This window comes from Melanotaenia boesemani, chromosome 7 (genome assembly GCF_017639745.1).
Source record: "Melanotaenia boesemani isolate fMelBoe1 chromosome 7, fMelBoe1.pri, whole genome shotgun sequence".
Lineage (NCBI taxonomy): Eukaryota > Metazoa > Chordata > Actinopteri > Atheriniformes > Melanotaeniidae > Melanotaenia > Melanotaenia boesemani.
The window spans coordinates 34856525-34882693 of record NC_055688.1 but is presented as its reverse complement, the minus strand read 5'-3'; the positions used below and the strand labels follow the sequence as shown (position 1 = coordinate 34882693).

Here is a 26169-nt window from a genome sequence, read left to right as displayed (position 1 = left end):
TCAGCAGCCCGGATCAAAACGGATCAATGTCAGAACAAATACCGATTTATTCCTCTCAAAACTTTATTTATTACTCTCCTAAACAAAATCCAGTAATAACAGTGACAGATTTTATGAAGCATTTAGCTGTTGGAACAAACTGCCAGTGGAGATTAAACTTTCACCAAACGCAGACATTTTTAAATCCAGGTTAAAACTTTTTTCTCATGCGCCTATGCATGAAATCTACACGGTAACTTTTTAACTCGTCTTGCTTTTAATCATTTTAATGTAATTTATTATTTTATTGTGATTCCTGCTATGTGTTGCTGCCTTTTACTATTTCTAAATATCTGTAATGCTTTTGTTTTATGTAAAGCACTTTAAATTGTCCTGTAAATGAAATGTGCTGTACAAATAAACTGCTTCGTCTATGTGCAGATTGTCTCTCATTACTAGTTGCCGTGTATTCTGTCCATCAGTTTTAGCAATAGTTCACTGACTTATCAATAATATTGATAAAAGTTTGTAATTTAGATTTCTGAAAAAGACAGCAGGTGTTTTCATGCTTTTGTCTGCATCATCATGGAAAATTATTATACCTGCTGATAATATCGAATCATAGTTTGAGAGTAACAGTCGGTTTTATTTCTTTGATCCCATGTTAAGAAAAATGCATCTTTTATTATCACGAGGAAACAAAACAAGAGTGAGGATGTTTTTTTTTTTTATCTGTGAATGAAAACTGTTTTATTTGAGAGTGTAGCTGGCTAGCACGCGGTTTGGAAATCAATTCCCACTGCTGCCACTAAACAAGCAACTAAATGAAATACAGGAAGGAAAAATGAGAAAAACATCCCACGGAATTAGTTTTTCTTCTTTCACTTCCTAACGCTGGCTGTTAACACACATTTATTTTCCTGCTCTTTACTGAGTCACTTTGGATAAAATAATCTGCTAAAGAAATAAATGTAACTTAAGATATTTGATCATCTTTGAGACTGTGCCCATTAAAGGTGATGAACTCTAATGAATGACATAAAAACTGTAACTTTGCGACAACAGATTTCTCTCATGGGGCCGGTTGTTCGAATGTAATCTGATCAGATTTCGGTTATCGGACTGGATCAAATCTTGAAAATGGTCATTCAAAAACAGAAAGAAGGATTCTGAAATCGGATTGGATTATGTAACCAATGCTAGTTGTGACCTGCCTTCAGGTTGTGTTGTTCACAACTTCTAAATAGGTTCTGGATGACTTTGATCCAAGAAAACAGGATTATCCTGATCCCAGCAGGGGGCAGGATTTCAAGGCAGATTTCAGGAGGAAAATGTGGTAAAACCTCTGATTTGATCAAATAATTGCATCTTTTTAGTCAGTGCATATGCTAATATTTATATGTTGCGCTTGCCTTGTTAAGTAGCAGAAGTTGCCTGTTAATCCTGTCAGCACAGTACAGCTGAAATAAAATCATAACATGATCTTGTCCCCAAGAAAGAACCCCCAACCCCCACCAAAAAATCAAAAAATAGAAAAATCTATTTTAAAAAAGAGGGAAAAGGGAGAGTAAAAAAAGATCCTACTAATTCCACAACTTCAGTAAAATTTGGGTGTATTCTGAAACACTAAATGTAAGTCATGTCTCAGCTTCTTATAGAAAGCTATAGAAAACATTTGAGAGCTTAAACCAGCTGCTCATAATTGTTCACAAATATAAAGTTTTTATTAATTCTTTATCTTTTTTTACTCTGCAGTGGTCTGTCAACATCACCGTTATCTACAGGCACAACATCAAAGAAGATCAATTGTTCTTTGTCCCAATGTGTTAAAACAGGTTTATAACTTCCATCTTTTTATGACTGATAATGTTGTGTAACCTGTCAGTTTGAAAACCAGTGATGAAATTCAACTGCCCCAGAAGAAGTGAGGAAACAACCAAAACTTAAAAAAGCGGGTGAATTTATTACATTAATAATTTGGCTAAATAGTTTAATAGATTTTTTTGCTCTTGATTGGGATTCAGTTCCTCTTTTTCTTTGCTATCACACACTTGAATCAGTCATAGGAGGGACTTAAATGACGCAGATTTCCTGTGTAAATGTATTTTTGTGCTTCTGTTGGTTTCATCCCATCCTAACAAAAGTTAAGCTGGGACATTCACACACTGCCACTGAGTGCAGCGCTAAGCTTGGAACCGTATTTGGTCCCCAGGCACTGGGATTTAAAAAGGATACTTCCTCCCTCAGTAAGCAGTGAAACCTGTTCCATGCGTGAGAATAATGGGCTCTAAGCATCCAGGCAGGCGACATTCTGGTTTTGGTACGACCACTTGGGCACTGTTTACTGAAAAGAAGCACTTACTGGAGAACGTGTAAGATGGAGATGGATGTAACCCGCTCATTACGATGCATAAAATGGTTGGCTGATGTAGCAAATGAAGGCACTGAAATGATGAGTTTGACAGAACCGTACCATGGTGAGGAGATCCACATCTTCCAGCAGCACCACAGTTTCTTTACAGAAAACCGACAGCATGAAGGTACATTTCTGTTTCATGAGGCAAGAAGCTGGTGGGTTTTGTCATGAAGGGGGCCCGACAAACGTCTCCTTTGGTTCCGGACACTATCTGTCCTGGTTGTCCGACCTGAGGCCACAGTCCGAGGTGTCCTCGGAGGGAGTGTCTAGGACGGGATTGACGAACCCTTCGAACTCGGCGTCTGCGCTGTCCTCTGGGTGAGTACTCACAAAATCGTTCTCCCACTCCAGAGCGCTGGAGTCCTCTGAGGCCGAGGTCGGCCCGCTGGTCGTCGGCTTCGAGCCGGGCCTCAGAGCTGCGCGCAGGATGTCCTCCTCCGTCCGAGACCGCTCCCAGACTGGCAGCGCACGATTGATTCCTGCAAAACGGAGACATGCAGAGCCACACCGAAGTTAGTGGAGTCAACAAGTGTTGCAGGCAGTAATCTGGTGTCTCATGGGGACAGAACTGCAGACTGTTCCCACCCATGACTGAGACAGAGTTGATCAATCATATTTATCTGTGATTGTCTATGTCAGGGCGCCACAATGAACATGTTATAAAAACAAACAGCTACAGTCTGTTAAGCTTTTTTTGACAAGGCTTTCTTTCTGCCTTGTGTCTGAAACGACACTTTAAATGATGTTTCTCTTCACAACTACATGGGCTGCATGACAGACATGTAAGATTATTACAGACATGTCAGAATCAACATGTGTGTTACAGTGTCAGAGTAAATTCACCTAGAACACAGTAGAAAATGTCAATGTTTATCTCCCTCCCTTCATGTTAGGAGCTTGGGTATCATCCTGGATAGCACACTCTCCTTCACGTCCCCCAATTCGGTCAATTTACTTTCATCTCCGCAGCATCAAGAGTCTTAGTCCCTCCCTCACACCGCTGCCATTCTGGTTCAGTCTAGTCTCCTCTTGACTTGACTACTGTGACTCCCTTCTGTACGCTGTCCCCCCAAAAAACCCTTATGGGTGTCAAACTCCGGTCCTCGAGGGCCGGTATCCTGCAGGTTTTCATTGTTTCCCTGATTTAACACACCTGAATAAAATCAAATGGATCCAACAGCTTCTTGTCAACTTCTTCACAATAACCCATTAATTTCAGTCAGGTGTGTTGGATCAGGGAAACAATGAAAACCTGCAGGATACCGGCCCTTGAGGACCGGAGTTTGACACCTGTGCCTTATAAGCTACAACTAGTACAAAGCACAGCAGCTGGTATTATTACAATGACATCATCTACTTCCCACATCACACCCGAGCTACAGAAACTCCACTGGCTCCCGTCACATATCGTATTCAGTATAAATTGATCCTATTAACATACAAGGCCATTCACAACCTCGCCCCTTCATATGTCTCAGACCTTCATATTGTTGTTCCCGTCTGTACCACCAGAGCCGCTCAGCCCCCCAGCTGTGGAATTCACTAACCCCGAATCTTCACAATACAAGTTTACTTGCACACTCACAGCTAAAAACCCACCTATTCAGGTTTGACTTCCCTCTATGAACGGGCGAGCCTGGACAGTGTCTTTATCAGCTGATTGCTTTGTTGTTTTTACAAGATGTTATTTTTTAATTGTTATTTAGTGTTTTTTTTACCATATTTTTATCTGTACAGCAACCTTGAGTGTGAAGAAAGGCGCTTATAAATAAAATGCATTATTATTAAAAAGGAACCCACATTACTTTCAGTGGAAACCAGAGGACAGCAGCTCAGTTCAGCTAGGAATGAGTAAAGTGATGAGGAACTGTGCTACAGTAGAGGGCAAGAACTGAACCTGAGCAGTTTTCCAGGTGTTATAAGGTCAATATCTCAGGAAGCCATCAGCTGATGATGATGGGCATCTCTTTAAATGGTCAGAGTCAGGAGATTCCAGGGACAGCCCCCACAATCACCCTTTGGGCTGGACACACGGGAGGCGATGAGGCTCCTTTTTTCATCGTTTTCTATGGAAATTGCGTGATGAGTTGAAAATCTCTGCCCTCCTCCAGCCAAGCGACAGGCGACACTCGTGCATTTGAAATGTTGCGCTCATTCACGTAGACGTGCACATGTCGGCTTGTGACATGACACAAGAAAATAGAGAAAGCGAGGGTTTCACTGACTGACCAATGAGAGCAGGCTACACAGCGCAGTCTGCAAACACTTCCAACATGGAGGATCAGATGATTCTAGCTGTGTCTTACTTTTCCAGACTTTATGATATGTCACGCTAAGATTATAGAGATGTAAATAAAAAGGCAGCCACGTAGCGCCAGGGTGAATTTGTCTGAAAGTAGGTCCTGGATTTATCTTCAGCCTTGCGGTCCACCATCACATGATGATGTTCATCATGCTGTTTCCTAGTTTGTAACATAGGGTGAACCCAGAGTTTTCTTTCTCTTTGGTTCAGTAGAGTCAACAGCAAGATTTCTGTCAATTCGAGCAAAATCTTCTGACTCTTCATCCTTCATGCCTTTAAAAAAGGCAAAATTCTCTCCAATATCATAACCAATCAAATTTCTTTGAGAACGCGATGCGCGACACTGCAGCCGTCGCGTCCCGTGTGTTGGGTTTCACCAGGGTGGCGATGAGTTTCAGCTGCTGGTCACCTCCCGTGTGTCAAGCCCATTAAGCCAGATTCACTCTGAAGGCAAAAGTGACTCAGTCCCACATTTTTGCCCATGTGCTCCACATCTGATCTTTTTATTACAGTCTGAACAGCACAAACTGACCCAGGTTACTTTCATACGTGGTACTGAATCGGATCATTTCCAATCTTTGTCAAATGGCCTCAGTCTGAACGGTCACGTTGCATTTCATCTGAACTTTACGTCACCGAAGCGAGACAGACGTAACATTTCTGTGCTGGAGGAGACGGTAAAAACGAATGTTAACAACGGACGGAAAAATGTTAGAATTTTCTCCAGCAACAACTTCAAAAGTGATACACACACTTGAAAACGTGTAGCATCCATATTTACTTCTGTAAACACAGCGGTGCCACGTTTGACGTTACGCCTTCCTCTTGTGACCTCTTACCTTCCTCATCCTCCCACTCCAGATCCAGCGAGGTCCCATCATCATTGGTGGAGCGGGTCTTGGTGGTGAAATCCCAGCTGTACTCCGTGTTGGGTGTCACAGCGTTTGTGTCAGAGGGAAGTCCTGATGACAGACAGACAGTCAATGCAACTCAGAACACGGATGTTCTTTTCTGAAGGCACATCATCATTAATGTTCACATTTAGTAAACTGTGGAAGGAAAATAGAGACCATTTACTCACTGTTGCTCCTGAAAGCTTCAGACTGAGCTTTAACATTCTGGAGGTAGACATCAAAATCCTCCCCGGAGGTTTGTCTGCAAGGCGCCATGAAGACAATAATCACAGCAGATATTTACTCACAGCACAGCCAAATTAAAGAAAAAGAAACGCTTCAACCAGAAACGGCAAAAACATTGATAAAAGAGGACGCTGTGGTGAGCTCAGAGCTGCTTTCAGGCTCAGTATAAGTCAGTTAGCACTGCTTTAATATGTTCTCTGCAGGCAGCACAACGTTCGACTGCAGGACCAAACTAAGTGTTCGCCGCTTTAACGTGAAGTCTCTGCTGAGAGCTGAGAAAAGAAAAAGTCCTACATCTGACAAGCGACTCAACAGGTGTAAATCAGAGCCGAAGGGAACGTCTTCAGAAATTACCGAGCACGTTGGGGCGTAATTATTAAGCCACTCACTTTCGTTGCTGGGTTTCACTGCTGGAGCCGTCGGCTTTCCCCCGGGTCCTCTGGACAGACTGCTGCAAACAAAATCACAGATTTTACTCACATCTTTCAGACATTTAGAAAAAATTAAACAGATTAAATGATTCAAAACTTTTCCTGTTCTGGTGTCGTACAAGACAAAACCAGCAGATTTTCTTTTTCCTTTTAACCCGAAAAGCAGCAGCAGGGAAGAAAGAAAAGAAATCAAAGAGAAACTCGTGTTTATTCACTCACTTTGTCACCAACCTGGAGAGAAATTTCAGGGCTTTCGAAACTGCTTCAGTAGGATTTTTTTTAAACGCAGTGTGAAACAGCTCAGCAGGTATTCATTTTACTCATGATCAAAGCTTGTTTACAGTTTCATGCAAAAAAGTCTTAATAATCTGAAGTGATTACTTAGATATAATCTAACTTCAGTAGTACGCAGAGAGTTTGACTTTTCATGTCTCATTTGAACAAATGAATCAAAGACTCAGTCCTGGCTACAGGAGGCCAATGAACTCTGATTTTAGCTGTTTTATTTTTTCTTTTAATTAATCTTGAGTTGTCTTTATTCTTCAAGTTGAATAAAAAAAGGTTTTTAAATGTTTGAAAAGATAAAATTCTTGTTTGTGATATGAATTAAAAGACTTTTTTTTAAAGCAAACATAGTAAGATTAGGGGACCTGGTCAAACAGAAACCAGCTTTTATTGTTATAAAAGCGAGAAACAATTTACTTCCTGGAAACTTTAAGAAAGACCAGGAAGGGGCTTATAATCTGAAGCCATCTGCATAAAAAAACACCACACAGAGCAGGATGTGTTGATCTGTTTGTGGATTTATGGAATGAGTTGAGTGATGAGTTCAAGTAAAGCACAAATATAAAGAAATTCACAAAGCAAATACAAAAAGAAATGTCTGGGAAATACCTGGAGGACAGGTGTGCTGGCTTTAAATCGACCGCTGGGTAGCAGTAAGGTGTAATTAATCTGTGGTCATGAAGTGTTTTTATAGCAGTTGATATAATCAGAATTATTACAAAATCATATTAAACTAATATAGCTGATTGTAATGTAATTTTTAATGATTGGTAGGAAAAATAAGTTTCTTTCCTTCTACCTCGTCCTCTTTGGTCTTTATGTCTTTTCCCTTCTGTTTTGTACATGTCTGTTTTAAGTTGTGTTAGAAATAAATGAATAAAAGAAAAGAAGATAAATCTCTTTGTATAGAGGGAGAGACACCTTTATCACACATATATCAGACTTCTTGTCCTCCAAGAAGTTTTTGGAGAAGTTGATGTAACATATTTATTTCCAGTTTGCTCAATAAATTCTGTAGTCAGATGATGTTTTTTAGGTGGAGGTCATGCATTCGGCATTGGTTGGTTTGTCTGTCTGTTAGCAACATTACTCAAAAAGTTATGGATTTTTATTAAATTTGTTTTAGGAAACTCACAAATGCAACGAGGAAAAAGTGATATTTTAAAGGATTACTTACTATGGGGATTTGGGGATAATTTTGCCATTAAGAGCTTCTAAATAAAAAATAATGCCCACAATAATTGGCAAAAAACATTAAAAAAAATTTACAATGGCTTGGCAGCATCACAAAGCCTCTAAAGAGAACAGAAGACTGAGGAATTGAAAGGCTGTGACCCCCTACAGAGGCGGCAGGTTAGAGGAGAAGTTGCTTTAGCCGAGCGGTAAGGTAAAGGGGCAGAAGGGAGCGCTCAGGGCCGCCTCACCTCCTTTAATTTTCGCTCTCGTGCCAGCCTGGCGGCCTCACGCTGGGCGGCATTTCTAGCCTCCTCTTCTAGCCTCAACTTCTCCTCTTGTGCCTCTAACTGAGCAGAAATAACAAAACAAAACAAACACAAAACAGAAAATTACAAAAACAGAAAAAACAATGCAGCAAATAATAATAAAAAAGAAGCCAAAAAACAGGTCCAAAACATAAAATGAAATCATGGAGGCTGCTAACCTAACGAAGACAGACTGGATCTCACCTCAGCTTGTAGTTTTTGGTCTATCATGACTTGTTTGTCGGAGATAGCAGCGTAGCGATGCTCTTTCAGGTGGTTTATCTCATCTTCGCTGATAGGCCTGAAATAGAAAAGAATAAAATGTATTTATCTTTTTAACATCATAAACGGGATCTAATTATTTTAGATTGAGTCCAGACTTCTTACTTTGGGCAGGGCTGTGGACTCTCAGCCTGGAAAGCAAGAGAGAAAACATTTAAAGAGTCGGAGTGTGAAGTGCATCCGCCCAGCTGCACCACTTGACTCAAGCGCTGCTATTCTGGGGCTTGTGCAGAGTAATCGAGTTAAACCTTGGAAGGGAAAATGGACAATGGCCAACAGAGTGCAGAGATGGTTTTGCAGGGGCTGCACCTCATTGTTTTCTAGCCATCTTGGGTTGAGGATGACTGTCAGAAAGCAAAACGTCTCCTCAGAGCACCGGTGAGGTCTGACTTTTAATTAGACACTCAGTCTATTGTAATGCAGTCAGACCCGAAGCAGCAGAGCAATCAGAGTAAAGACCAAATAGTTTTCTTTACATGGTTTGAATAACAGATGCTCAATGAACAAAACATCAGAGAATCTGCTCTGTGTCTGGTGGGTTGAAGGGCCAAGTGAATAAACTAGTACTGCAGGATTAATCTGATGAGGCAGCAGAACAGCCTCGTGATTTAAAGGCTGCACATCTGCTCAGAAAACTGATGTTTCAGGTTTAACTTTGGCACTCAGTTAACTCATTTGTGGAAAGTCAGAGTGAAAACTGCTCCTGCAAACTTTAACCTGAGACAGCTGGCTGAGTGCTGTATACTCACACTGCTGCTGCTTCCTGAGCCTTGCAACCCTCAGCAGGACTTACCTGTTCTGGGAAAATATTCTGCACTGTTTAACGCTGCTGGAGATTTATTCCAAAGCTGGAATACGATGGAAATATTTCATCTGAGGAGTGAATTTGTGGTTTCACATCCAAGTAGTTTGCGCCAGTTAAAATGAGCTGTTTAACCCAATGGCTCATTTTTTTATCTGCCCATTTATTAAAAAGATTTTTGTAACTCTAGTAAAATGTGTGGAGACAGAAAAGGGGGATTTTGCTCAAAACAAGAGTAAAATCAACTGTCAACAACACAGCTGAGGATTTCTGCTTTAAATCTGCAGGTCAGATATCCCGGTTTCATGTCAAACGTTGGAAGAACCAGTCCTGATGTTTGGCATCAGTTTACAGCTAAGCTTCATGTGCCAAAAGGAAATGAGAAGCTCACTGCTCCAACGGCTTGAATGGAGGAGTTTGGAAGAGCCGGACAAAAACACAACATATTCATAGATCTTTCTTCACTTAAGGAACAACTGGCAGAATCATATCTCATGCCAGACTGAGGCAATAAGATATTAAGGAGAGGTTTTCTTTGCAAAAATGGGGGAGGGGGGGGGGGGGGGGGGGGGGACAAAACAATTTCCTGGAAGTTAAATATATTCCTGATATTGAAAGCTTGTGAATATGAACCAGACTTACCTCATCACTTTCTACCAGGTTTTCAAACTGCAGAATAAAAAGACTCCGTTTAGTAACCCTGCAAAGATCATTGCTCAATAAATGAGAGAAGAGAAATGTAGGACTCGTACCTCTATCGTATAATGCTCCCCTGTTGTACTGCTGCGGAAGTATTTTGACCTGTAGAAATAATTACAGTTAATGGGAGAGATAATATGCAACACCAAAAATCTGCTGCTGATAATTACATTTCAGACATCAGATTGCTGCGAATACAAAAAACAGCGAACATATTTAAACCTGATGTTTGGGATTTGGATGATTATGTTTTTGTTTACAACTGACATTAATATAAATTCATGATAAGAGGAGAAAATCGTGTTTTGTAGTAAGAATCTAGACATAAGAATCTGTTTTTGGTTGGTGTGTAACATTCCTGTTAACACAGGTGTGTCAAATATGCTGCAAACAATCCATAATTACAACTGATCCTGTAAATGATTTGGAAAAGTCTTTTGATTGAAGAACAGGCTTCACTAGCTGCAACTGCAAAAGTGTGGAAACTTCCTTCAAATGTTAAAGGCCTGTCATTGTCTTTGTTAATAAACTCTTAGAGGATTGTGACACCTTAAAAAAATTAGTATTTGGCTTATTGGTCATTTAAAGAATTGTGATAACTAACATGAGCACTTTTGCATTTATGTTCTTAATATTGATTAAAGACTAATGAAGCTGTTACTCATGTTTTGACCAGTAACTCAATTATGAGATAGTGATTATATTACATCAATAAATAATTCTTGAACATATCTATAATTATATTTCCAAACTGCCTATACAACATTGATATATTATTATCATTACTATCAACACTACTAAAGTATTGGCAAATATTAGTAGTAGTCCATTTTTAATAGGTTAACGTGTAGAAGGAGCAGATTGTTCAGCTCTAATCTTAACAAAGGACAATGTGAAATCAGACTAAGAACATTAATTATTTACAGTTTAGTGGCAGAACCAGAAAAAAAAGTGATAGCCAGGTTCTCAAGACAAGACAAACTAGAAGTTTTATACACATGTCTAGAGTTACCGTCCAAGACTTTTCCTAAATCTGAGACAGTGTTTGCTAATGCTAACATTAAATTAGAGCTAGCCACTTTTTCCGTCCAAGCTGTCAACAGTAGGGGTGGGGTCTTGATTCGGTGGCAACGCCTGACCGCAGGTTAGACCCCAAACAACTCTTGACTTGACTCTTGGTTATTTGTTTTTTTTTTTTTATATATTATACACCACTAGCAGATTGGAAAGATAAATAAATAAACAAAGCTATACTCAAGTGTCAGTTACAGAGTAGACAAACTGTTAGCTACATTATCAGTAACCGGATACGCTGGTTCAGATGATGCTTCCATGCTAGTTAGCTCATCTAGCTAAAGCTTTATTTCACCCACCCGCCTCCTCTCTGGATCCTGTTGGCTTCTCTCCTGAAAAGCCCAACACAGTAAGCCCAGCAGTTACCCATCGCATTGTCAGATGTTACTGGTATCTAGCTGCTTAGCTAGCACTTTCCTGACAGCTGCTGCTGGTGCATCGCAGCAGGGAGCGACATCTTCAAGCCCAGTGTGCTCGAACCACTTCCTCATCCTCCTTCCTCGCCGGCTGATGTCAGACTAGCGGTTACTGGAGAAAACGAAACAGCGCCATCTGCTGTCTCTTTCTGGAAGTTTCAAACCGCCTGCTAACAATGTCTTCAACAAGTTGGGGTCGACAATAAAAAAGTTTCAATGGAATTAGGTGCAGTTTATGTAATTAATTTTGTTTCCTAAGAGGACTGATAATATTATCATATATTGTACATCATGCTAATTTATGACTTGTGTGGTGGAAAAAAATTAATCAGGTTCAGATGAGAAAATTGACTTAAGTAACATTTATTTTTGTGCACAAGGAGAACAAAACACACAGCTAGTCAGTACAGACAGTGCAGTATCTCTGGCTAACAGAAGATTTTAAATTCCTTTATAGGGCTTCAAGGTGTATTTAATCTTGACACTTCTTTGTCATCCAGCTCATTGTCCCGTGGTTTGAAACATATAGACTAAATCTGAGGCAAGGGCATGGTTTCAGCCAGCAGAATGTGAGAAACTTGTGCTGTTGTTGGAAAATAACACTTTCTTATTGTGCTGGATCAGTTTTAGCACATTTCTATCATGAATACTGTTTGCACAAGCATTCTAGACACAGTGAAACATATGAGTGGGGAGTTTTTTTTAGATGTAATAGCATTGCAATGTAAATTATTCAGAATAAATATAAAAGTATGAAAAATTGATTTTCAAAATTAATAACCCAATTTTGAAGAACACATGAGGTGGAATTAAAATAATGAAAGGCAGCATTCGGACAGTTTGTTGCGTTGCACGGTCTGCTGACAAACACTCTCAAGACAAATACTCATAAATTATTTCATAATCTTTATTTTTTAAAAAGAAAAAATCAACTGAACATTCAGATGCATGTTACATCAGTCATATCACAAAGGCCTCAGTATGTAAGAGGGATCACATTTTCCAAAAAGATTGTAAATTTTCAAGATGATGATGATGAGACTAATTACTGCTCAATGACTATAAGGAGATAAAAGCTTTGTGATGATGTCACAGCAAAAGCTATAGGTGTGATATGTGTTGAATAAAGTGTGAAATGGGGTGTGATGGGTAAGATGACCCAAAGGAGAATACAAACCGCATCTATAAAGGGGTCAAAGCCTGTTGAACTTTTTCCAATCCAGTGTGAAATAAACTGTGACCTTAGGTGTGACAGAACTACAAAGGAAATCAGTTTCATGTACACCTTATACTTGTTCATTGGGTTTTGAAAGTATTTATACATGTTTTCATAATGAAATTTATATGTGAACATATTACATATTTGTATATCTGTATACTGTCATTTTATGGGACCCTTCCATTGGGGATCCAAAAGGTGGAGCTTGACATGCAACGATCCATTCACTAGTCAAAAGTGTGATCACTTCCTGTGTGACTCGACACTAAGAAGATGTTAAAATATACCGTAGATTTTTGTTGTTCAAAACCAAATGCCAAGATGAAAGAATACAATTCTTCTGGTGTGGTGTGGTTGTTAAACTGTGGCCTCATGCCCATCTGTGGTTTGAGGCTTGGCGGGGAAGGGGTTCAAACAGGGGCCTTTCTGTGTGAAGTTGCATGTTCTCCCCCCTGTATGCACGGGTTCTCTCTGGAGATTCCTCCTCCAATGGTCCAAACACACGCATGTTAATTGGTCAAATTTCATCCATGGAGAAGATGTTATTGTGATACTGGAGTATATTATAAAACTTATTTTTTTTCTAAAATAATAAAAGTTCTAAAGTAGTAAGTTGTCAGTATGAGAATTTTTTTCTCATTTTTATCTTGAAAGTAAATCTTAATGAAGTATCTGGGACATAGTCTGATCTTTGATGACTGTTGGGGAGAACTCCACATGCTTCTATGATTTCATGGATATGCATATGTTGAATGTCCAGTGAGGTAACCAAATGGTTTTTGGCCTGATAAAGGGTTAAAGCTAACATGTGTTTTTTGTCTATTATATCCCAGGACTCCAGACAATACATTATGAGATGAGAGATAAAACCTTCAGCACTGTCTGATAAAGTGTGGTCTCTTCCTCCCCTGCATCGTGTTTCTTCCCTCTTCTTTTTTTTTACTCTGTGTCCTCTGTGCCAAAGAGGTATTCGTTGATTTCGTCCTCAGTAGGGCTGTCGTCCACAGTGATGACTTTGACTTTCTGGGCGACAGGCATGCATCTGGGCATGAGCTTCCTGCCGCTCTGGGAGACATAATGGTATGTGGTTGAGCCATCTTTCTAAGTTGTGCAATATATTTCAGATTTCATGCAGCATCACCCATTATAAATGCAGGTTACTGGCTTCCATATGAACCCTGTATTAAGTTACTGAATTCAGAAATTTACCAGTGGTAAGTAAATTGAAGATAAGAGTGTAAATGACATACTATTTTCTTTGAGTCAGCTAGTGATCGCTCCATGTACCGCCGCATCCTTTCTTGTTGTTTCTCTCTCTGCTCTCTCAGCTTTTCTTCACGCTGCCTACAACATAGTTTAAGGAGAAAACTTTTAATTAACCTTTTACTGTCTTTTAAAATTATATTTGAACAATCACACTTGTAGTTAAAAGAAAGTGATCAGAACATAGCTGCTCAGTCAGACCTGGTCCTCTTCTCGCTTTCCTTGATCTTCATCATCATCGCCAGTTTCTCCTCAGGGATGCTCTCCAGTCCCTGCAGCAGTGAAATCATACAGTTCTCGATGTTGGCCACCTTCTCCAGGGTGCTGAGGTTTGTCATCCTGTCGTCTACACAGCTCCGGTGCACCTCTGCCACCTTCTCACTGAGGGCATCCAACATCACATCCTGGAAGCAAGACAGAACACTCAGATGGCTCTATGTTTACATTATGATGTCATTACATATATGTCATTAATATGATTATAAGCTAATATTAGATTGATGATTGTTCATTTAAGAAATAAACTACAACTGCTATGGTATGAGGACTGGACTGATCTTATGGAGTCAAAAACAATAAAATAAATACATCAATTTGGCCCTAAATGCATATTTATATTTTGTTTGGCCAACAAAATACTTTCTCACCAAATCAGAGCATTTGGTTTCAGTGGAAATTATTTTCATAATTTTACTTTGTTCACCTAACAAGTGTTGTGTGTGTGTGTGTGTGGCATGTTATGCTAAAACAACATGATTTAAAACAGTTCCAACAACAAAACATGATTTAATAGAATATATGTTCATATATTATATATTATATATATATATATATATATATATATATATATATATATATATATATATATATATATAGCTACATGTTTGTCTTAATTTAACAGACACCCCTTTTGATTCTTTTGGGTGTAAATCCCTTTATGTATTTTTTTAACAAATCATAATTGTGCAACATCACATCTGTGACAGTAAGATGGGCTCATGTTACAACGAGCAGAGAGAAACGTAGACATGCAAAGATCCTGGAGCCAATAAACTGTAGTAATTTTGTTTTTCACTGTGGATGGATTTACTTACACATTTTGCAGTGAGATTTTGCATCTAATTTTTTTTATTTAAAAATATTTTAAAACATCTCATCATCATTCTCTGTACCGCTTAGTCCATTACGGGTTGCGGGTAAGCTGGAGCCTATCCCAGCATTAACAGGTGAGAGGCAGGTACACCCTGGACAGGTCACCAGTTCATCGCAGGGCCAACACATAGGGGGCAAACAACCTCGCACACACTCCTAGGGAGAATTTAGAGTCTTCAATTAACCTAACATGCATGTCTTTGGACGGTGGGATGAAGCCGGAGTACCCTCCACACAGAAAGGCCACCACCCTCAAGGTTCGAACCTCCCCCTAGCCCAGCCGAGATCCGAACCAGCAACCTTCTTGCTGTGAGGTTGCGGTGCTAACCACCACACCACCATGCAGCCTGTTCTTTTTATGGTAAATGGTCCGTATTTATAAAACGCTTTACTGTACCTGGAATGATACCCAAAGCGCTTTACATCTTACATCACATTCAGCCATTCACACACACGTTCACACACTGACGGCGGAAGCTGCCATGCAAGGCGGTAACGATGACCCATCAGGAGCAATAGGAGTTCGGTGTCTTGCTCAGGGACACCTCGGCATGAGCTCGAGAGGCCAAGGATCGAACCGGCAACCCTCAGGTTACAAGACGACCACTACCTAAAATATATTATATTATATTTTAAAGATGTGTTTATTTCAAGGATGAAGGTCAAAATAAATAAAAAGAGAAAAAACTAAGAAAAAAAAAAACAAATACATAATCGAAGAGGAGTGAGAAGAAGTATAACTTGTAAACTCCCACTCTTCTCCTTTAATAATAAATAACAATAATAAGCTTCATGGTTTAAACCTGATATTTGGATTTAAATGAAATGTGTTTCTTTGTATTGAAAAAAACATAGACTTAATTTAAATATACACATAATACAACAACGTTTTAATATATAAACTTATAAATTCACAAACACACACCCACATATGTACACACATATACATGCATACACACACGTCCTTACATACATACACATACCCAGTGGAATGCAGTCTGACTCCAGAGTGTAAAAAAAGGCCAGAACTCAAACCTAGGCTGGTTGCAATGAGCAGCTGAAGCCTCTGTACATGGGGTAGATGCTCAGTCTGTAGAGCGATACACACCCGTGTCACAGCTGAAAGAATCAGCCGTGACATTTACTGTCACGCAAAGCTGAGCCCCATCCAACCCAACGTCTTCCAAAGTTATTTCACTTTCAATGTTCATTCACTGGTAGAAAGAAAACTTCCTGAAATGTGACATGAATTCTGCCTTTGCTTAAAAAATACGTGAGATGTAACGCTGCCATCTTGGAAACGTAGAATACAAATATTTTACCATGTTTTCTGCACTGGCGTTCCTTACCTGGTCTTCTGTGCTCAGAGACACGTGGAGTTGAATCTTTAGCTCGAGTTTGGCACTTCTCTTCTTCTCCTTGTCAATTTTCTGGTTCATGTAGTCTGTCTGGTGTTCCAACTGCTCTTCATCCTTTTGGCTTCAGACAGGCAGGAACCAGCAGTGAAGGGGCGTAAAGAAGAAGGTGCTAAGAGTTAAATTCCACATAAATTCAGAGAAACCAGGCTACAGTGACTGGGGAAATGAAGCAGGTGGATTGTGTTTAGTTTGGATCCTATGCAGTTTGTGTTTAGACTTCACAGAGGAGAGGAGGATGCAACACTCACTCTGCTTTTTAAACACTTGGATTTTAATGGAACTCATGCTTGGCTTTTATTTGTGGACTTTTCCTCTGCTTTGAATACAATCCAGCCTCAACCAGAAGGCTCCGGGAACACTTTGGTTTAAGTAGCAATCTGGTGGTGGACTCCATGCTGTCACCACTGTTATTTACTCTTTATACCGATTTCCAGCCATGGCCCTGTAGTGGATGATTTACTCACATGTGCAAAGATACTTTAATCAAAGGTCAGGACATTGAGTCTGTCACTGATAAAGACTTGAACGCTGCAGCCTACTGTGAAGCTGTGTGTATGAAGGGTCAGCAGTCTGTACTGTTTAAGGAAACTCTTGTTTTCACATTGACTGAACGATAATGATTAGGTTTAGTTGTGCTTTTATTTCATCAGTTTGATCATTTTCTTTGTCAAGGTTTGGTCACATATCCTTAAAAGAGAGTAGAACTTCAAACCACGTGGTGATATGGTCCTCTCGACTGACTGACGTCTTCTACCAGCATCCCTGTAGTTACCGCAGGTAGCTTCATCCGCTTCAATGACTCCCAGCTTACAGCGACTTTCAGCTTTTCCTCTACAGATAAGGAAAAACTACAGAAGCAGTTTTGTTCCTGCTGCCATTAGTGAATTGAACAAGCTGAAGCTTTAGCTTTCTCATACATTTATATTTATTCACTCTACACAGGCATTTATGTATTTATTTTTTATGTATTTATGTAGCCCAGACCAGCAGCATTTAGCTGTTATGCTGAAAACAAGTGGAACAAACTGTCAGTGGAGATTAAACCAAATGTAGACACTTTTAAATCCAGGTTAAAAACATTTCTGTTCTCATCTGCCTGTGCATGAAATCTGCACGGTACCTTACCTTATCCAGACTGTTGCTTGCTTTTAATAATTTTAATTTATTTAGCATGATTTTATTATTTTTCCAATTTCTTCATGTGCTTTTGTTTCTCTCTGTTCTTTAATGTATCTTGTAATGCTTTCAATGTTTTATGCAAAGCACTTTGAATGGTCTTGTACATGAAACGTGCTCTACAAATCAACTTACAATGCTTATTTATTTTCTTATGTCTTTATTCAAGATTTTAGAGATTTTATCTTATTCTTATACAAGGGTTGCTTTGAGAATTTTATTTGGTGGAGCTGTGACCACTGTTTTTGCATATTTCTCATTCTTTTATTTTATTTTTATTAATCCTGTTTTATGCTGCATTTGTTTTATGTGAGTGTATGAACGAATGAATATTACTGCAAAACAAATTTACCCAAGGGTACAGATACAGGAACTTGACCAGAATCTGCACTAGTGGAAAATGAAAACAACTTGCACAGAGCTTACATCTTCGTCCTGGTTTTCTCCACCAGCTGTCTGAGCTTCTCGAGGGCTTCCTCCACCCGGGCAGAGTTCTGAATCAGGGACAAGTTCTGCTCCGTCAGCTCCGCCATCAGATCCAGTAGCTGCTGGGGATGAGTGAAGTACAGCTCTGGCTCATCCTACCAAGAAGTGAGACAGAGAGGTGTGTAAGATACAGCACTTTAGATTAGAGTTTTTAGCTTTTAAGGAAAACTGACCTCAAATTCTGATCCGTCACCTTCCACTTTAGAATTTATGCCCCTAAAATGACAAAAAAAAAAGTTTTAGGTTTATGAATTTTAGTAGCAGCATGTAAGATGTTTAACCAGGTCTTCTCTTCAACACCTGATCTGTCAGGGGGTTCAGCCAATGAGCTTGTCACTAGTTTTAATGCTAAAATGTTAACTATTATGGATGTTATTGCTCCTATTAAGGTGAAGGTTGTCTCTGGAAAGAAAAAGTCTCCATGGAGAAATTCCACACTGGTGACGCATGGAAAAAGAGAGCGTCGGAAAGCCGAGCGCAGATGGAGAAAAACAAATCTACAGGTTCATTATGACATGTATAAAGAGAAACTTCACTCTTATAATGTACAACTGAAGAATGCAAGAAAGTCCTTTTTCTCTGACATTATTAGCAAAAACTATCATAATGCTCGGGGCTTATTCGTTATTGTTGACAGGTTAATAAACCCTCCTGTGTCAGTAGCACCTGAACTTTATTCCACAGAGGCCGGTAATGAGTTCGTCAAATTTTTCATGGGAAAAATCCAAAATATCAGACAAGTAGTTGGTTTATCAACAGCAGGTTCAGTAGACATACTGTGTCCATTGAAAACCAGTTTAAACACCATGACACAGTTTAATCCCATTAACAGCAAAGATCTGGGCGACATCTTATGTCAGCTGAACTTCTCTTGCTGCTTGAACATCCTGTCCCAGGTTTCTTCAAAAAGGTCTCAAAGACTCTGGAGACAGATCTGTAGATTGTTAACTTGTCTTTAATTTCTGGCGTCTTCCCAGAACTTTTAAAAACAGCTGTAATCAAACCTCTGCTAAAAAGGGACAACCTAGACAAGCCACAAATGAGCAACTACAGACCGATCTCAAATCTTCCTTTTCTAAGTAAGATAATTGAAAAAGCCGTTTTAACGGCTTAACGACTTTTTAACACAAAACATCTGCTATGATGTCTTCCAGTCAGGTTTTAGGCAGCACCACAGCACTGAGATGCTCTGACCAAAGTCATTAATGACATATGTTTAAATACAGAAGATGGAAAAATGTCAGTCTTAGTCTTACTGGACCTCAGTGCTGCATTTGATACAGTCGACCACAATATATTATTTAAACGACTGGAGAACTGGGTGGGCCTCTCTGGCACTGCACTACACTGGTTTAAATCTTATTTAGAGAATAGAAAGTACTTTGTGTCAATAGGTAACTTTACATCTGAGCAGACAGAATTACATGTGGAGTTCCCCAAGGTTCCATTCTGGGGCCTCTTCTGTTTAACATCTACATGCTCCCACTGGCACAGGTCATGAGAAAAACAAAATTAGTTACCATAGCTACGCAGATGACACACAAATATATATGACAATGTCACCAGGAGACAGAGGCCTCGTACAGGCTCTTGGTAAAACAAAAACAAAACTGAGGTGATTGTATTTGGAGCCAAAGAGAAATAATTAAAGGTCACCACAGAGCTTCAGTCTATACACCTAAAAACCTCCAGCCAGGCGTATTAATGGACTCAGACCTAAAACATCAGACACCTGCCGCTTATTCAGAACTTTGCTGCTCCAGTCCTCACTAAGACCAAGAAAGTGGACCACATCAGTCCAGCTCTGAGGTCTCCACACTGGCTGCCTGTTCGTCAGAGAATAGATTTTAAAGTTCTGCTGCTGGTCTATAAAGCTCTGAATGGTTTAGGACCAAAATACATCAGAGACCTCTTGACCCAGTATGAACCTACCAGTTTCTTATCAGTTCCCAGAGTCAGAACCAGACATGGAGAAGCTGCATTCAGCTTCTATGCTCCACATGTCTGGAACAAACTCCCAGAAAGCCTCAGATCAGCTGAAACTTTTATTTAAATCCAGGCTAAAGACCCACCTGCTCTCTACTGTATTTCACTAGTTTTTATTTAGAAGTCAAAATCTACATCTGGTTCTTTTAAGCTGGAATCATGTTTTATTTCTTGCATTTTATCTATTTTATTTAGCATCTTCCTTTTGCTTTTATTTCATTAATTGTATTTCTTTTAATCTTTTTTTAATGCTTTCTGCACCCTGCTGTAATGTTTTAAAGCACTTTGAATTGTCTTGTATATAAAATGTGCTATACAAATAAATTTGCCTTGCCTTGCCTAAGAAAGCACAACTGATGCTTGTATGCATGACATTATGTTGTCATTTCTACATGCATTGTAGATACGATTAATAGAGAGCACCGACTCAGTCACTGGCAAGATTTTGCCACAAGAGGGCGCCAAACACTGAGGACACCATGGTCAAGCGTAATCTGTGAGCAGTACCCCTTCATGTTTTTGGCTGCCATGACTAGTTTTAATGATTAAACTGTGAACTGTATCTTTTAGTTGAAAGGAAACTTCTGTTAAAGACATTAGTTAGTTAGTTAGACATTAGTATTAGTTTTGTCTTAAATGTCAGCTATTACATCAAGAAAAATGTTTCCAAGAAATTGACCAAAATAAAAACAATAGAGGCCTCATCGGCTGATCAGGTTTAGGATTTTTGCATTATATACAGAATCCATCAAAAAGCACTTTATCCTCTTTATTTATGAAGATTCTAACAGATTCTTCATTCCTTACTTTTAGAGGATGGCTGCAGGATGACCCATCTGAGATATGAAATAACTTTGTTTTTGTTCTGTAAACAAGTTGAGTTTATCTGCTGTTATGGTTCAGACATGACCTTTTATGTTAAGTGTTTTGAGTATTCTTTATCATTAACATTAAATACTGCAGTTAGTTGTAGAAATAAATAATTGTGACATCCCTATTGTGAAGCACAAGTAGTTTTACGTATCTAAACCTGGAGCTGAGGAGGAGCAGCGGCCATAACTATTTAAGAAACGCATGAAAATATAGAAAACTCCTTTGTCTTCATCACATCAAAACAAACTGATCTGCCAGTCGAGCATCAGGTGTGAACAGAGTGTAGTGACTATGAGTGTGTTGGTGCTCGTACCGAGTGTCGCTGCGAGCCGAGGGAGGCCTGGTGTCTCTGATGGACGACAGGTCTCCACTTGAACTGGACAGCTTGCTCTCCAAACCTGTGTGGATACAAACAAATTTAACCATCATTAACACAGATGTTATGCCCAGATTAGTTTCTGAGCCACTGGTATCCCAGAAATAACCTGGACAACTTTATTTATAAAGCACTTTAAAAACAGCAGGAAGTGACCAAAGCACTGAACACTAAGAATACATAAAACATTAAAAGACATAAAGCAGGTCTACCAGTAAAACACAACAATGTAAAATAAGACAAAAATATGAAAAAAAAAAAAAGATCTCTTCCAGGCTTATTTAGCTGTTTTGAACTTGTACTTATACTAAATATTCACCTTTTTTGGCATCCTCAGCCTCATTGCCCTGGTCGTCCTGTCTATCTCCGTCAGGCAGAACTTCAGCCTTCAAGGCCTTTTTCTTCTGTTCTTCCTGCCACTCCGGGGGAGAAATCTTAAATAAAAACTTCTGGTATCTCTTGTAGTCTACCAGGACATCTTCAAACTTGATCATTTCACTACAAGAGAAAAACAGATGTCATGCTATCCCCTTTAAATGTTTATTGTTTCTTTAAGTTCCCATCAGGGCACCTTTTGGGTAAACACTTCTGAACTCTAGGTAATCTGCACTTTTACATGAGATTAAGCCAGGATTATAGCAACGCTACCTTTTTATTGCGCCTATTTCAGCAGTTAGCTTCCTAATCTCAGCCGTCTTCTCCTGTTTGGACTTGTCCTCCTGTTCAAACCTGACAGACAAATGTCTCTTCGTTAGAGCAGAAACTAAGCACGATTTAAGGTCTTCATTAGTCTTGGACGGTGACAAAGCAGACTTTATATTTTATACCAAGGTAGAACTTACAGCGTTCTGGCTTCTACAGACTTCCTTTCATTCTCCCTGAGAAACTCTTCAAACTTGTGGTTGTCTCTCTCCATGATCTTTTCAAGCTCTTTCAGCTTTTTCTCCTCTTTTGCTAAAACCTTGTCCATCCTCAAAATCTCCTCCCTTTTTGTCATCAGAGATAACTGAGGAAAGGAGGATAAAGACGTTGATAATTCTGCACAAGACAAAAACAAACATGTATTGTTTCTGTAAAACTAAGATTGTGAGGTACTGTCCCTTCAGAGGCCATGACTCAATTTTTTTTTGTTCAAATCTTGAACAAATAACTTTAAATAACATCTTTCAAAGGATCTGATGCTGATTTGTTTTAATTTGTTTTCTTCTGTAACTAATAAATCTATAACTTAGTGAATTCATGCTAAACACCAAACATTTTAGTAAGAGAAAACAAATCTGAATAAAATGGAACTGTTTTATTCATGTGCACTGTTCAGGGACGGAGTTCTCACATGAATGTGAAGTTTAGGTCATGTTGGGTTAAATCCTTCACTCGTCTAAATCAGTCAAAAAGTTTGATTAAATTAAATTGTACGCAGGAAAAAAAAATAGCCTTTATTCCTGCAAAAACTTCCACATTATTTTCTCAGTGGTGCTCAGACAAATGGGGGTGTGGATTTTTAAAGATGTGCAGCTTCAACAGGAAAACGGTTAAAATGTTAGGAAATCTTCCCCTCCTCTATCAGCATTTCTAAAATCTTGTTTTTAGGTTTTAATATTGTCTCCTGCATATCCCTGCACATTACATCTCAGAATATCTGAGTAAATATTACTTGTCTGCAAGGTTTGAAATAATAGAAAGAACCCTTAAATTATCATCGCAAAAATATCGATTTAAAAAAAAGAGGGTTCAAGCTCAGAAAGAGATTATAGTATTTCATATCTGACATCGCTTCAGAGCTGAGTTTATTATAACATTAAAACTAGAAAAAGAAACCAGGTGCTTATATTTGTTAAAAGAAGCCATAAAAACAGGGGCAGCTTAAGACTTAAAACTCTGTATCATCACTACATGATAAGGTTGGAGTGACACCAGGCTCCTTTGATTCACAAATATTGAGATAATGCTGAGGATGTTTGAGGCCATTTCGTAAATCAGTACTATTGGTCACCCTTCATGTCTGTCTGTAGCTTTACAAATATTTAACCAAAAATATATGATGTAAAACACATTAGCAAGTTTCATAACATTATGTCCATTATTACAAAAACATACAGTTTTATTCATTTTTTGAAAAATAACAGTTTTGGACATAGGAGCCCGACAGCAGCAAAATGTAAAAAGACAAGATATTTTTGGTGGGACAGAGAGTAAATACTCTTGTGGCTCGTGGCTCCAGTCCTAGAATCTGTGGAACTAGGGAAATACTTCACCTCCAACACTGCCTGCTGCCGTGCCATGAAGATTAAGTTGTGTTTGCTTTCTTCTGTGATGTTGTCTGTGGACAGAGAACAAATGGGGATCAAGATCAGAAAGATGCAAATAGGACTTTTTAAACAGTCTGACTTTTTTACCCCGCCTCCTCTTATCTTCTTTCATCATGGCAATTTTTAGCTCATGTCTGTCTGATGTTTGCTTAGGGAGAACCATGTTACTCTTGATTTGCTTAGCCTTCTTCTTCCTCTCATTTTCCTCCTCCTCCCCCAGTTCTCCCACCACCTCATTCTTCAGGTTGGCCATCATTCTTGCAGCGTGGGTCGTCTTCTCTTCAATTGGCAGTGCCAGAAATTTACGCATCTCCTGAGCATAAAGGCCAAACAAAGCATGACTTTAACACAGCAAAATCCATTTAGCACTTCCAGCAAAGAAATATAATGCAGTGGACAGAAAACTTTTATCTACACACAACACAACAGTGATCAAAACACACACCGACCTCTTTCCGTTCCCTTCTTTCATGTGCACCAAGCAGAAAAATGCTGTTATTATCTGGCACTTTGAATGGGCTCTGTTGTGCCCTCCTTCTCCTCATTCCTACACATATTGGAAAGAAGACAAAACCAGCACACATAATATGAGTTGTTTCATCATTTCCGTCTGCTATTCCACTTGTCTTTTTGCTCACTGTACCTTGTTTCTGTGATTTAGCAGCACTATCAACTTCTGAAACCACAAGAGTGCCTGAAAAGAGCCACAGATGAATCAATAATCAATCACAGTCTGTGTTTAAATCTTTAAATCTAAATGACAAAATCATCTCGAAGGTCCTTCTTGTATGTGGAGCTACACCAGTTCAGCCTTTAAGGTGGCAGCAGATCTACAAAGAAAAAAATAAATAAAAAAATAAAGCCACTCACTCTGTTACGTTAATATTTAACAAGCTGATAGCGGGCAACAAACCTAGTGTTATGTCAGAGCTTCAGTCTATACACCTAAAAACCACCAACCAGGCCAGAAATCTGGGCGTATTGATGGACTCCGACTTTAACTTTGACAAACACATTAAGGGAATCACAAATCAGTCGACTTTCACCTTAAGAATAAATCAAGGTTAAAAGATCTGATGTCTTAGCAGGACCTGGAAAAACTAGTCCAGCTTTCTTCTTTAGTCGGCTTGATTGTTGTAACAGTGTTTTTACAGGTTCTACCTAAAACATCAATTAGACACCTGCAGCTTATTCAGAACTCTGCTGCTCCAGTCCTCACTAAGACCAAGAGAGTGGACCACATCAGTCCAGCTCTGAGGTCTTTACACTGGCTGCCTGTTCGTCAGAGGATAGATTTTAAAGTTCTGCTGCTGGTCTAGAAAGCTCTGAATGGTTTAGGATCAACATACATCAGAGACCTCTTGACCCAGTATGAACCTACCAGAACCCTCAGGTCATCTGGATCCAGGTTCTTTTCAGTTCCCAGAATCAAAACCAGACATGGAGAAGCTGCATTCAGCTTCTATGCTCCACATGTCTGGAACAAACTCCCAGAAAGCCTCAGATCAGCTGAAACCCTCAGTTTATTTCAATCCAGGTTAAAGACCCACCTGTTCTCTGCTGCATGGAACTAGTTTTTATTTAGAAATCAAAATCTACATCTGGTTCTTTTAAGCCTTAACTTTTAAACTTGATCGTGTTTTAATACTGGTCTTCCCACACTAAAACTTTATTTCTTGCATTTTTTCTATGTTATCTTAGCTCTTGTTTTTTTTTTTATGCAATTGTTATGGCACCCTGCTGTAATGTTTTTAATGTTTTATGTAAAGCACTTTGAATTGTCCTGAAAAATGTGCTATACAAATAAATTTGCCTTGCTTTGTCTTGAAATTATAAAGGTAATTAGAGGTGATACAAGCAAGCAAAAGTGAAAACAGCTGTGTGAGTCATCTCTGTGAGGCTTTTGATTTACATAATAATTTAGTTTTTATACTAGTTCCTTTTACATGTATTAAGGGTGAATTTAACTTTAGCAAAAGAACAACCAAAGCATAAAGACATGATGAAAAGAACAAGGCCCAAACTGTACATTTCTCACCCCAAAAAGTTTTTTTTGACTGTTTAACATACTATTTCAAACGAATTAAGTTTTAAAGAGAGAAAAAAACTCCTTTTCTGATGAAATAAGAAACATAATTACAAGTAAAGAGGAAGAAAAAGAAAGAAAGAAAACATATCTTTTCCCTGATAACAGTCGCCTATGAGAGCAGCTACTTGCCGTGGCTAAACTGTTAGCTTGATAACACGAAAAACAAACTGGGAGAAGAAAGTTTAAAACGCTTTTTTACTCTCGGGTTTGTAGTAAAACCAACCTACCGTCTGAGGACATTGTTCACGTAAAGAAAGAGCAAAGGGGAACGGCACCCTGCTAGGCTTTAGCTAAGCTTGTGTACTGTTGTCATGGTAACTGTTGCCTTTAAGGTCTTCTGGGAATTTTCCCAATCATACTTTAAGATCGAAGTTTAATGAAAAATACTTTATTAATGCCAGAAGTGAATTGCAGTCGTGTAGCAGTTTGTTTTGTTTTTTTGTTTTTAATAAAACAATAATTAAACTTAATGAACAATAAACAATGTAAATAACCAACCGTTTACTTGTTTGTCAT

General features: G+C 39.0%; 2 protein-coding genes across 5 annotated transcripts; both read right to left on the bottom strand.

The window, feature by feature from the left end:
• Positions 1 to 643: 643 nt before the first annotated feature.
• On the bottom strand, positions 644 to 11376 carry ap1ar (adaptor related protein complex 1 associated regulatory protein). 3 transcript variants are annotated; one of them, XM_041990417.1, is made up of 10 exons: positions 11190 to 11376; positions 9870 to 9918; positions 9760 to 9786; positions 8421 to 8446; positions 8238 to 8334; positions 7977 to 8075; positions 6226 to 6287; positions 5779 to 5852; positions 5537 to 5659; positions 644 to 2874 (listed from the first exon to the last, which is right to left on the bottom strand). In XM_041990417.1, the coding sequence occupies exons 1-10, from the start codon at positions 11258 to 11260 to the stop codon at positions 2603 to 2605; spliced, it is 900 nt and encodes a 299-aa protein (XP_041846351.1). In that variant the 5' UTR covers positions 11261 to 11376; the 3' UTR covers positions 644 to 2602. The 3 variants fall into 3 exon arrangements, with proteins under 3 accessions (XP_041846351.1, XP_041846352.1, XP_041846353.1); XM_041990418.1 differs by having other exon boundaries at positions 6226 to 6284; XM_041990419.1 differs by lacking the exon at positions 7977 to 8075.
• A 1934-nt stretch (positions 11377 to 13310) lies between these two features.
• On the bottom strand, positions 13311 to 25954 carry LOC121643152 (cilia- and flagella-associated protein 100-like). 2 transcript variants are annotated; one of them, XM_041990416.1, is made up of 15 exons: positions 25881 to 25954; positions 24208 to 24258; positions 24014 to 24111; positions 23652 to 23877; positions 23511 to 23575; positions 22098 to 22261; positions 21904 to 21984; positions 21575 to 21753; positions 21193 to 21277; positions 18194 to 18236; positions 17961 to 18115; positions 16290 to 16419; positions 13990 to 14192; positions 13776 to 13869; positions 13311 to 13590 (listed from the first exon to the last, which is right to left on the bottom strand). In XM_041990416.1, exons 1-15 carry the CDS (start codon positions 25891 to 25893, stop codon positions 13465 to 13467), a joined length of 1713 nt encoding a protein of 570 aa, XP_041846350.1. In that variant the 5' UTR covers positions 25894 to 25954; the 3' UTR covers positions 13311 to 13464. The 2 variants fall into 2 exon arrangements, 1 of the variants encoding a protein (XP_041846350.1); XR_006011046.1 differs by having other exon boundaries at positions 13483 to 13590; positions 13776 to 13865.
• Between the last annotated feature and the right edge of the window lie 215 nt (positions 25955 to 26169).